The sequence below is a fragment of the Amphiura filiformis genome, chromosome 6, assembly GCF_039555335.1.
Source record: "Amphiura filiformis chromosome 6, Afil_fr2py, whole genome shotgun sequence".
NCBI lineage: Eukaryota > Metazoa > Echinodermata > Ophiuroidea > Amphilepidida > Amphiuridae > Amphiura > Amphiura filiformis.
In genome coordinates this window covers 71,261,973-71,275,791 of record NC_092633.1, presented here as the reverse complement: position 1 = coordinate 71,275,791, position 13,819 = coordinate 71,261,973, and the positions used below count along the sequence as shown (strand labels likewise).

Genomic DNA, 13,819 nt, shown 5'->3' with positions numbered 1-13,819 from the left:
TTTGGTCAAATTTTAATTTGTTATTCTTCGCCAAAAATGGTTAAAATAATATTAATTAAGCTCAACTGCAATTAACATCTTTTACAAAATTGCTCTGTTGTCCTACGATACAACAAATTAGCTAATACACTTTCCTAAATGGGAACGTAGTGCAATGGGAAAAGTATTATTGCACTCCACGTAAGCACAGAGTACACCAAGTGCAACATTACTTTTTTTTAGCTCTTGCACAAAAATAACACAAATAATTAATGTAAATTGAGCGATCAAATGATAAGAATCTTTGTACTAACACCTTTTATTGAGCATACTTACTGTTTTTAGCATATCTAATAGCTGCCTTTGGTGTAACACTTGGATCAAAGTTTGCCATTAGTGGTGCTATGTATTGTGTAGCTGCTAGGAAGCGATGTACGTAGTTGCCAACATACAAGAAACCTGCATTGAATGTAACAATCAATTGATTTTATTGTTCTTATTTCATGATTGTAACCTTTGGAAACTTAATAATGCAGCAATCTCATTTTGGACAAATTCATGGTTGGATAATTTTATTATTAGATTTAGTATTGATAATGTATAGAAAATAACATTCACTCTATAGTATTAGAAGTAGCCTTATTTGAAACTTAACTACATGGCTATTATCCAGAACATAAAACATACTCGAGATCAACCAATAATGTTTGTAATTTGCATTTTTGTAATAGAGGCCGTCAGCCTTTCGCCATCTTGTGGGTACAAATGATCTGTGTGGTCATGCGTCGGACACTACGCGCAGGGCGCAGCTTGCCACGCAGCTGTTATCGCGCATCAACGCGGTGATTTTGCTGTTCACGCATGGAGATCGAACGACCATCACAGCGTGTACCCACAAGATGGCGGCATATGACGTCACGCTGACGGCCTCTATTGACTCTGTTGCATGTTGCAGTACACATATTTCTATTTGTAATTATTATCATCATCATCATCAGTATTATTATGGATGGTCAGATTTTAGGATGAACTATTTCAGGATGACATATTTCAGTTATTATATTCTTAAGTTTCAGTCAAACCAGAGCAATTTACAATTTGATATAGAGATGACTTTTGACCTTGGAGGCCCTCTAGCTTCTTGTTTTCTAACATATCTGAGACAAGTTCTAATTTATTTCCAGCAAGCATTTACCCAATCACAACCAAGTTTCTGAAACTTAATAAAAATTGTGTATATGATCCCTGGGTGACCTTTGACCTTATTGTCCTTGAAGAAATATTTTGACCAATCTTGGTATAATGATCTATTACTTCTAATGGAAAAATTTGATTTTAGTATTTGACCTCATTCGACCCCTAGATGAACCTTGACCTAACCAAGTCCCCCACTCAATGATCATTGCTACCAAGTTTGAGTTTACTAGTAGAGATACTTACTTGCAATGGCATCTATTTTACAAAATATTAATCAAATTAGCATATACATGTGTACATATATGATTTTAGGGGTGTTGCAATATATAATTATGTGTACCCCCGGGGTGGTGAATTATGGGGGGGGGGCAAAGTTTTTTTGGAAGGCCAAAAGGGAGGGGGGGGGCAAGCATTTTTTGGCAGGTCAAAAGGGGGGTCAAGCAATTTTGGCAGGTTGAAAGGGGGGGGGGGCGATTTTTGGCACAGATATTTTGGGCACCGTTTCTATATTACGCCCTAAAAGGTGTAGGAAAACGTAAGAAACACGTTCAAATATGCAAAATTTCCTGCTAGCTGCGCTCGCATTATATGATAAGACAATTAAAGGTTTTAAATTCAGGTTCCCAAAAATCTTGCTGTGTAAGGGTGGGCCAACGATTTTTGGGCTTGTCAAAAGGGGGGGGGGCAAAGGTTTTTGGCATGTCAAAAGGGGGGCAAGCGATTTTTGGCAGACCATTTTTAGAATTCACCACCCGGGATACACATAATTATTGCACCATCCCTTATACATATACATTTTTGTAGACACACCAACAGAATGCCTGCATAGACTCTTTCTAAGAAGTTCAGGTGAAAATGTGGTATCTTACCTCCAGTTGTTACAAGCAGTGTTTTAATATCATGTCCATAAAATTCAAAATCAAAGTCCAATGTCACATGCTGTAACAGTAAATAAGAGTAAAGGAAAATGGGTTAGATTTCTACAAGTGGTTACAGACTGTGTCCACTACATTGTGTATGCATATGTGCCCATCCACCACAAACTGGTCGTAAAGTCGGCATTTTCCATTTTGAGATACAATCAAAAACAGTATATGGATTTCTATGTAAAATATATTAGGAATTTGACCTTTGATGAACCACAACTTCCAGATGTCCGATGAAGCTGGTTGAGGTGTCATTTTAAAGCTGAAGATGCATTCTTTCAAAATCTGCAATAAACAGAAAATGGTCTAGAGCCGACTTTACTACCACTTTGTGGTGGATAGTCACATATATGCTACTATAATAATCATAAGCTCTGTCTGTCTGTCTGTCTGTGTGTCTGTGTGTCCGGCTATGCGTTTCGCCGTGCTTCGACGCATCGCGCTGAAATTTCGCATATAGATAGGTATCGGGAAAAGTATGTTGGCCATGTGGTTTTGAAGGTCATCGGAGGTCAAGGTCAAAGGTCAAAATTTCAAACTTTGTCCGATCGGGCCCAAACTTGGTGGGTGGAATCCTTGATAGGAGGGGACTATAATGCGCGAAATAAAATAGAGGTCAACCGAGGTCAAAGGTCATTACGGAGGGGTCAAATTTCAAACTTTGTCCGATCGGGCTCAAACGTGGTGGGTCGAAACCTTTGTATGAGGGGAGCATGAAAAACATTATATGGAGGTCATCCGAGGTCAAAGGTCATGGATTTCAAACGTTGTCCTATCGGGTTCAAACGTGGTGGGTGCAATCCTTGATAGGAGGGGAATATATGTGCAAAACAAAATTGAGGTCAACCGAGGTCAAAGGTCATGTAGGGGCTAAATTTAAACTTTGCCCTATTGGGCTTAAACTTGATAGGTCAAAGGTCATCTGGGGTCAAACAGTATCGCTATCATGCCAGTGCACTCACAGCATCTGGGCTCTCACAGCCGCAGGTGCACTAGTAATAATAATAATAATAATACCTAAAAAATTTGTTTGATTGGCGTAACATAAAAAATATTTGAGGGTAGGTAGGTTGGGAATTTTTAATTTTTTTAAATTTTTTAAGCTGTAAATTTCATTTGATAAAGGCTTTGAAACTTTTTTTCTTCTTTATTTTTCAAATTTATGAATTTTTATTTATTTTTATTTATTTTCTTAAATTTTATTTTTTTATTTTGCAAAAGAAAAAAGTTAGGGTCGGGCTAATTTCAGGGTAGGTCGGGTTACGCCAATCAAATTTATTTAGGCCTAATAATAATAATAATAATAATAATAATTTAATAAAAATAATAATAATTTTAATTTGTTAAAATTTCCATTTATGGCCCTGTACTTGTATTCTGGCCTTTCGATGTGCTGAATTACAGTTTTTGCCAAAGAAGAACGGCAGTTGTTTACATTTTGAGAGTGTGCACAGCGTAAATACGAAAGTGGGTTCTGATTGGCTGATCCAATCGTGTAAGAACAGACGCGGTAATCCGATTGGCAGATTACGTGTCAAAATGTTGGTCGGTGAAGCTCAAGCTCATTAACAGGGCGTTTGCGTCAATCTGAGCGATGGACTGCCGTTCTTCTCTGAAACCGAGTGTAGTCCTGACATTGCTACAGCATTGGCCCCTACAAACCTGAATCCATGTTTTCTTTTCAAGAACAAAATATATTGTTTTGTTCTTTTATGCATTTTATGTAATGTGCAATCTTATGACCTAATGTTTCAAGTGATGTTTTTATTGTACTAGCGGTCACCTGTCTTTGGCGGTTCGTATATAAATGCAATTTTACAAATGCATCATCACCATCCAAGTTTTTATTGCTAACAATTTTACCAACTCCGTAATTTATTACCGATTGATCAGTCGTTTCATTTAATTCATTTTAATCAACTTCTTCTTTGTGCCCCCCCGTGTTGTCCCCTATCCTCCCGTTCTTTCCACTGTTAAATTCCCCCTTTAGCTCACATTCCTCTTCTCCCTCTTATCCGATCTGCCTCTTATCTGTCCCTAGTATCATGGTTTTAGTACTTCTTCCTAGTCAACTGCTAAAAAATTTGTGAATGTGAAACGTAAAATGTACAATTTTTAAGTCAGTATAAATAGGTCCTTTCCCGGGGTCTTATGGTCAAAAAATTTACAACGGCTATTAATTTGTATTTTTGCCATGTTCGCAAAGTTTGATGGTCACCCATGCATCGCGGATTGTTAAATAATATCACCAACTCATGGCACCCATGCACTCTCCTCACTCATTTTGATTTTCCCGTGTTTAATATTCCCACTTGCTTTAGAGGCAGTGTGTTGACGCGATGTCGCCAGATGACGCAAACTAAATGATACGTGTTGTTTTGTTTGACGCGGCATGTTGATACGCGAAGAGTAAGACGCAATATTTTTTGTTTGACGCGATGTAATTGTTAGGCGGACATGGTAACTGATGCTCACTATTTTGAGGCCCTGGATATTTTTAAAGGTATTTTTGCTCATTTTTAGACTTTAATCACTAAGATTTTAAACAATGAGGTGAATATGCAGCGTAACTCGGTGACTGATTAGGTTTGCAAAAGTGAAATTTGCAGTTGCATCACGAAAAGTTTTGCAACTCGGTAATTTATTATAGATTGCTCTTGATTTATTTTGATGTAATGTGTAATCTTATGATATGTTTTAAATGCTGCTTTTATTGTGTTTTTTATGTAGTGCCTTTGTGCCACATGGGCACCAAGGGAGAGAAGTAACAGTGCATTGATTGGTTACCCAGGTTATAATAAATAAATAAATAAATAAATTATAATAAATAAATAAATAAATAAATAAATAAATAAATAAATAAATAAATAAATAAACAAACAAACAAACAAACAAACAAACAAACAAACAAACAAACAAATAAGAATAAAATAAAATAAAATAAAATAAAATAAAATAAAATAAAATAAAATAAAATAAAATATAGACCTCTGGAAAGGCAATCATTACTCACGAGTTTCATGGCATACCCTCACTTTCGATTACTGGGTACCCAATCATCCGTCTGATGATCGGGTATAATCCAATTATTGAAAGTGAGAGTATGCCGTGAAACTGAGAGTTACGATTGCCTTTCCAGAGATCTATACTTTGAAATTTGTTTTTATGCTCCCCTGCAATGGGATTGAGCACTCTTAATTGCAAAGTTAGTCTACCTTAAAATAATACTGTTAAATCAATCAAGCAATCAAGCGATCAATCAAGCAATAAAATAATGAGTAAAATAATAAAAATACGAGTAGAAGTTGTGGAACGAAAGTTGTAACTCAGTTCTACTCGTATTATTAGCTCTGATTTAATGCATCGAGCACTCTGCACGAAGATAGTCATCTTTCTCCAAGTAAAATAATAAAAATAAATGAATAAATAAATAAATAAATAAATAAATAAATAAATAAATAAATAAATAAATAAATAAATAAATAAATAAATAAATAAATAAATAAATAAATAAATAAATAAATAAAGTCAGCTTATTAGGGGAAAGAATATAGTTAGGGTTGGGTTTAAGAAAATGATCTATTACGGAAAGGGTAGAACAAATCTTAGGATTCAGTACCATGCAGAAATCAAGTGATACAGGCTACCAATTAACATTGTTTGCTATGTTTTAATTTTAGCCCTCACCTTTGCACGTCGAGTTGATGTAGCAAGGCTACTACTTTGAATTTGAGCCGGCGCACTTCTAATCATATTGTCCACATCTACCCAATAATTGCCTGCCGCTTCAGGATGAATATACCTCACCTTGTAATAGTCATGGTCATCCTGTCATATATAAAAACAGGTATAAAATATTAGTATTAGGTACTTATCCTAGTTACGTTGCCGCATGTATTTGCAATTGTTACATCGTAAAGCCAATTGAAAAAAAAAAAGGTTGGTCGTTTGATTACCGGTACCTTTTTTCCCTTTAAGACGACCAAAAGTACTAAGTAATCAGCACTATACAAATCATTTATGTTTTAATAATGTCTGAATGTTTTAATATGCCACAAAACATGATACAATATTATCAAAAACAAGTTGCTGAAAATAATAAAATATATTAACAGAATGTTAACACATCTATCGATTTTAGCAGGAAACAACTCATTTTGACTGAGTATTTCATGATCACTATCACTCCATACTCAACTGGATAGAATTTTACTTGAGGTCCGGTTAGAATTGAAGATTAGTAAGTGTGGTATTTATATTTCAACAACTCTTGCTATACCTTTGTACAGGAGCCAACTTATGTTTATCTGTGATGAATCCACACTTTTACATTTAATAGTACGTATGTTAATATGCATGAGTGTGTAAAATTGGTCATGCCTAGAACTTGTGTGCATATACTAAAGTCTTATTCAGATTTCATTTGACAGCTTAACCATCGCGTATACGCGCGCGACGTCAAGCGTGTGCATTGGACCTTGTGCAATTAATATGCGCTGGACGGCTAGCAGTACGCTTAATTTGTAAAAGGGAATCTGAATAAGACTTTATAGACACTTGTAAACATGTTGAATTCAATATTTTGGATGCAGCGCCTAAACATTACCATTTGATTTTGTAATTATATTGCCGATATCAACAGAAAAGTCATCGATCTTCTTGTACTGTTAAGTAACAATGACTAACTAAGATTCCTCAAGAAATAATCACGTGAATTAGATAATCATTTAGTTTGTTTTTGTTGTTGAAAGGAATTCAATCGTGTTTCGCATTGTTCACCCTGGTTTCACAACTTACGTACGGCATGTATATGGCCGGGGTATATGGTTTACTTAATCCATGCAGATGTTGCGGACGCATCATTGCTAAGTGGTGACGAACAAAGATGAAACATGATTGAATTCCTAAATATAATTTCATGCAACAGCCTATTTTGCTTTTTGCATCAGTCGCTTTTGTTGCAAAACCTATTATATTTGTTGTACAAAATGTCACTCAGTCTCAGTTTTATTTCATCTAGTTTCAGTAAAATGAATTTCTGTCTCCAATAATGAAAGTGGATAATGCATTCTGAACAGGTCATAGTCCTTTCTTGGACTAGAGAGTACTGTGTTGACAATTTTCTGTGATTGCAAAGCAAAAGAGAAAAAAATGCCTCGCTAGATAAAGCACTTGTTGGCTTTTTTACCAAATTTATTTTTTGTTTTTGAACCCAAAATTAAAAGTTGTAAATATTTTTGGACAATTTTTTACTCATAATCACTGTATTTTTTCACTATTGTCCATTTTTCTCCTCCCCCTCGTCTTCATTTTTTTTTCTGTGACAGGCATTTTATTTTTCTAGAAACTAGGATGCCACTATGAAACAATGATACAGTGAGAGATTTACCATTCACTTGTTTCTAGCTATCAATGTTATCCTGGGTGTGTACACAGCTGCACTAGTACCCATCAATGGAAGTCAGTTACATGCTAATCTTTATTTATTTCGATTTTAATGCTTAATCAGAAGGGTACCCAAATTACAATGCTAATCTTAAGAACTCTCAATGAACAAACCGGGACAGAGTGGGACAGCCAAGGTAAACGCCCTACTCTTTTTGAAACTGACTGTGATATGTATATAGATATGACTGTTTATACATGGGACCGTTGGCTTGACATCCCCTCCAAATAACTGAGTATTCTCATTGTTTCATTTACCCAATTTTAAATGAACCATAGGAAGAGCTGAAGTCTGAATTTAACTTTTGCCAAAATGTTTTTTTCATTATCTGCAATTTGGATATATATTGTGATAGACAGTGATATTGGCAATATCGACATTGTTTGACAGTTATTATTATCGATATATCAACAGTGCTTACATTGTAGTACCCCACCCCCACAACCAAACAAAGACACACAATTTGTAAAGTTTATTGAGATCTAGATCATAAATTCAAATCTCAGATCAATTGCATGGCAATATATGACATGAAATTTGTCTTTCCGATTTCACTGTGGGTTGCTGCAGGTCAGTTTGTTTTACAAAGATGTTTACAAATGTTTTTGAAGACAATGTTTTGAAGACATTTTAAAGTTATTCCAAACAGAAGGGGGTAGACTTACATGTTTTCATCAAAAAATTGTATTTAAGGGTAGACGAGGTATTGTTGGCCGAAACAACCTAAAAAATCGATTTTCATTATCTAGATCAATATATTATTGAAAATTAACCCCTTGATGTTTTGCAAAAGTTCATTCTACAAATCGTGAACTCTGCAAACTTGCTTAATGTATTGTTGTTAATTAGTTATGGATACGTTTTACAAAAGTGTTGTTGTTCCAGCGCCCTTCACAACGCAACTCAAGACCGCAGCACCTATAAAAGTATATCTGTGATAGTTTAATTATTCTACACGCTCGCTATGAATTGAGCAATGCAATGTTTGCCAAAGCTCACTACCATTCGTAAGATGCTGTGAACTACCAAATCACAACAGTTTAAAATAATTAATAACCTTAAATACTTTGATCTCTTGGCTGTAACCTACAAGCCTTCTGCCTTCATGAAGCACTAAAGACGACTATCCCCCTATGATACATACCTCTATACATAAATATTCACCACTGCAGTTAGCAATTTTATCCTTAATATCTGTACCATTCACTGTTGTCATCATTGGTGTATCAGTAGTAGTCCCACTAGCAGATGGGGATGCATTGGGACTAGTAGCATCACCTGATGGAGTTGACTGGGTTACATTTGTAGCATCTGTTGTTGCAGTGGAGTTGGCTGTTCTGTCACTTGTGTTATCTGATGTTTGTCTTCTATGTCGTACTTGTGGTTCATCAATGTTGTAAATTGTTGGGTCACCAACAATATTGTCATTGTCTAATAAGAAAAATAAAATAAACGTGTATACATTTTATTGAAAATAAAGGGGAAAGAAGGGAGTGGGAAAAGAATGAAACAGGAAGGACTTGAGGGAGTGGAAGAAAAGAGAAACAAGGATATTAACCATATACTATGATCAGCTCGTAATAGGCAAGAATTATTCGGTTTTTGTTACTGCGCAAGTCAATAAATTTCCAACTTACGCCCGCTAATGATCACAAAAGCATGCATCAGTCACGCAATACGCAAAGCTCAGTTCTCGTAGGTTATGCGCCCAGGTGCATGTATGCCATTCATTATCAATCCACAATGTTATGAGTCCCGCCTATTACGAGCTGATCAGATAATAACCTTGTTTTTTGTATGCACTAGCGGTCACCTGTCTTTCGCGGTTCGTAAATAAATGCAATTTTACAAATGCATCGCCACCCTCCGAGCTTTTATTGCGAACAATTTTACCAGCTCTCTAATTTATATACCAATTGACCCTGACCAGTCATTTAAAATTCATTTTAATCAACTTCTTCTTTGTTGCCTCCCTGTGTTGTTCCCTATCCTCCTGTTCTTTTCACTGTTCCCCCCTTTAGCTCACATCCCTCTTCTCCCTCTTGTCCGCTCGCCTCTTATCTGTCCCTAGTATCATGGTTTTAGTACTTCTTCCTAGTCAACTACAAACAATTTGTGAATTAATGTGAAAATAAAATGTACAATTTTTAAGTCAGTATAAGTAGCTGTCCTATGCTCAAAAAATTATAACGGCTATTAATTTGTATTTTTGCCATGTTCGCAAAGTTTGATGGTCATCACTCATGCATCGCGGATTGTTAAATAATATCGCCAACCCATGGCACCCATGCACTCTCCTCACTCATTTTGATTTTCCCATGTTTATTATTCCTACTTGCTTTAGAGGCAGCGTGTTGATACATGATGTCACGAAATGACGCGAACTAAATGATGCGCATTGTTTTTGTTTCACGCTGCGTGTTGATACGCAAAGACGCAACATTTTTTGTTTGACACGATGTAGTTGTTAAGCGGACATAGCAACTAATGCTCACTATTTTGAGGTCCATGGATATTTTTAAAGGTATTTTTGCTCATTTTTAGACTTTAATCACTAAGATTGAAAAAATGTAACTTGGTGAATGATTAGGTTTGCAAAAGGGAAATTTGCAGTTGCATCACCACCGTTCGAGTTTTTATCACAAAAAGTTATGCAACTCGGTAATTTGTTATAATTGACATTGTCACAATATCAAGCAACCTAAATGAACATGAGACAATGCTGCAAGAGTTGGATGAGGCAAGCAGGGTAACCGGACTAAAAATGAATATGAAGAAAACAAAGGTCATGACAGGATTATAAACAGTCCCAAAGATAGTGAAAGTAAAAGGGGTTGAAATTGAGCAGGTTGAGGAATATGTATATCTTGGACAACACTTCTCTCTTTGAGACAAAAATCAAGACTCTGAAATTCGAAGGAGAATTAAAGCCGGGTGGCAAGCCTTTGGAAGATACAGCACCATCATTAAAGGCAATCTCCCAATATGCCTTAAAAGAAAGGTGTACAACCAATGCATCCTCCCAGCTATTTCATATGGGGCAGAATCATGGACTTTAACATCTAAAATGGAAAGAAAACTAGCAGCAGCCCAACACAACATGGAAATAAGCATATTAAACATTACCTACAAGGACAGAAAAACCAACAAATGGATCAGGGAGCAGACCCAAGTTCAAGACATCTTGGAAACCATCAAAAGCAGAAAATGGACCTGGGCTGGCCATATCAGCCGCAGACAAGACAATCGTTGGAGCTCAACACTCACACATTAGACACCTTATGGGAGGAAGCGAAATAGAGGACGCCAACGGAAGCGATGGAGGGACAAGCTGTAAAACTACTGGGGAGAAGTGAACTGGTACCAACAAGCGCAAAACAGAACATGGAGACATCATGCTGAGGCCTTCATCCTGCAGTGGATTGATAATGGCTGAAAAAGTAAGTAAAGTAAGTAATTTGTTATAGATACGGGTAGATATGGAAAGTTCATGAATCATGAAAGAAATCAGGAACAAATTATTCCCCATTTTATGTATCAACATATACTTCTCTAATATGGGTTTAGGTGTACATTTCAACATTGGAGAAAATCCAAACAATACCAACTTCCTTTACAATGCATGTCTCGAGTGGTATTTGGCACAAAAAATGGATTTGTTAGCGGTGATCAGACACGCTTACACTTTCAATCTCAGGATTTTCTGTGTGATAAAATGATGTGATAAACTTTACAATACATGATACTATATAACAGCTTTTATTCTTCATTTGACAAAAATCAAAAGATAAAATCAAAATAAAAATGATTTTTATGTGTGTAATGTATTCCTGGGGAGGGGCTAAGAGTGTATGAGGTGTGTGGGGGGATGCACAGACATCTAAGAAGGTAATTTGGGGCCATTAACCATGTAAAAAAACCCCAAATACATGTATATAGTGAGACAGGTTTTTAACACAAGTCTCCAAATACATAAATAAATGACAGCCAGTGAAAAAATTTCACTGACCATCCAGGATTTGAACCTGGGACCTTCAGATTACCGGACCGATGCTCTACCAAACGAGCTAATGAGTCAGATGTATAAGGTATCTGACCCAGTGTATATTGAGTTTATGGGTTGGGCCACATACTTTTGACATTTTCGCGCATATCAAGCTTGCATTGCGTAAAATCATCCTGATCGAGTCACACATACAAAAAGAATATCTAGCTAGCATGATCCCATATCCAACATTATCATTTCTTGCAGTCTCTCATTCATGTAATATTTAAGTCACATTGTACACATAGCAGCATGGTGGTTTTTAATAACAAAACTGGATGATAAAACTGATGAGAAAGGCCACCTGGATTTACATCATATAATTTAAGTTTGAATGTATGCCTGGATAATCATAAGAGTCATTCTGAACAAATCTGAATGAACAAATTTCTTGTAGAAAGAGGAAGTTAAAATACAAATTATCAATTAGAAATTATCAGATATTTGGTATGGTCATCGTAATATTTTGATCTTATGGGTTAAAGTATCTCTCTCGATTTAACATGACTTGTGTGTAACTTTCCACTTTCCAGTTAGGCAAAAACAAAAAACATCCTGCCTTTATCCTCACACCGCTGTCCAAGAAACATGGTTTGTCAGGATTTTTTTTTTTTTATTTCTTTAAATTTATCTAGTCTACATAGTCATAAAGACTTTGGATCTGGCTATAAGTTATACCCATTTCCCAGACCACGGAGTGGCAGAAAGATAACAATTTTCCACAAAATAAGATTTGCTTTTAATTGCGACACTTTTGGAAAAATGAGAAAAATGAAAATGAAAATTTTAAATTTTAAAACCCCAGACAAATTTTTTTAAAGCAAATCACCTGATGATTGCATACATCCCTCTATTATAAAGTAACAGGTTTTTGTAAGAATTGTCGTTTTCAATCTGATTCATATGGTTATTGTACACACTCCTTACATGTGTAATGTACATAAGACATCAATACTATATCACTTCAAACTGTAAGAGAAGCAATAATCAACTAAAATACAAATTACAGATACATCTATATTGCTATTTTTGGCAAAAATACCACAACGTTTCAATACTACCGTAATAGCATGTTATCATACTTGAGTGTACAAAAATCTATCTATCTAAATTATCTTCTCATGTATAAATCTATATACTATACTATGATTTGCTCATAAAATAGGGGGTACTACACCCATGTGGTAAATGTGTGATTATTTTTGCATTTTTCTCAAAAAATAATTACACACTGGTAACAAAAAGTTATGTATATTATTGGGGCAAGGAATCCAATTACTACACTGAAATTTCAGTGACTCAAGACAAGCGGTTCAGTATATATGATAGGAAACGAGGTACATCCTAGTGGTACCTCATTTCTGGTTATAAATAACAAACCACTTGTCTTGGGTCACTGAAATTCCAGTGTAGTAATTGGATTCTTGCCCCTATAATATACATAACTTTTGTTACCACTGTGTTATTAGTTTTGAGAAAAATGCAAAATAGACACAAATTTATCGAGGGTGTAGTACCCCTTAAAGTAATTTAAATGTCAGGTTTAATGGCTCCTCGGATGAACAAATTCGAGCTTGTTGTAATTTTGTAACCTATATAATCTCCGTAAAATCTTAGGCTGAATTTATAAAAGCTGAATTTATGTCCCTGCATTAAGAACTGTAAGTGTTACACATGATGTATATTTATGTTCAAAAGTCTCATTGTTATCTTGTGAATCAATTGATACTCCAGGTATGGAATAAGTGACCAGGGGTCTTACAATGATCAACCACTGCACTTCAGCAAATAGGAATCTAAATTTTATTAATACAATAAATGTAAGAAATTTTAGTCATCATGAGTCAATTAGAAATTATTATAGTGGATCACATCTTGCATATCTTTGGTGTAATTTGAAATATTTTAACTGTACACACAAATGCACACAGAGCAATCTATGTGAGTTTGATTGTATCTGACAAGGTATATATTAAGAAGCGACAAGCCACTCGCGATATTGCAAAACGATCCTCACCTATATCATGTATAATACTAATAGAATGGTAACTAATCAAGAACTGACCTTGTTTATTAATTATCTCTCTAGAATATATCTACTAAATAAAGAATTCATTACTGACAGAAACCACTGACAATACTGATGAGAAAATATGATGCATGTAATTAATTTCTCAAAATCATAGTGGCTTTAGTCATGATACAGGTGATATACCATATGTTGAT

At 35.3% G+C, this 13,819-nt stretch overlaps 1 protein-coding gene across 4 annotated transcripts in view; it reads right to left on the bottom strand.

Annotated features, from left to right (window-relative positions):
• The window catches only part of LOC140155966 (plexin domain-containing protein 2-like), a 55,171-nt gene that overhangs the window by 20,255 nt on the left and 21,097 nt on the right, over nt 1–13,819 (bottom strand). For all 4 annotated transcript variants that reach the window (XM_072179001.1, XM_072179004.1, XM_072179003.1 and 1 more), the window contains exons 3-6: nt 8,693–8,979; nt 5,790–5,930; nt 2,046–2,115; nt 316–438 (exon numbers count right to left, since the gene is read on the bottom strand). In XM_072179001.1, coding sequence (XP_072035102.1) covers nt 316–438; nt 2,046–2,115; nt 5,790–5,930; nt 8,693–8,979 — 621 coding nt within the window. The remainder of the gene's footprint in view (nt 1–315; nt 439–2,045; nt 2,116–5,789; nt 5,931–8,692; nt 8,980–13,819) is intronic.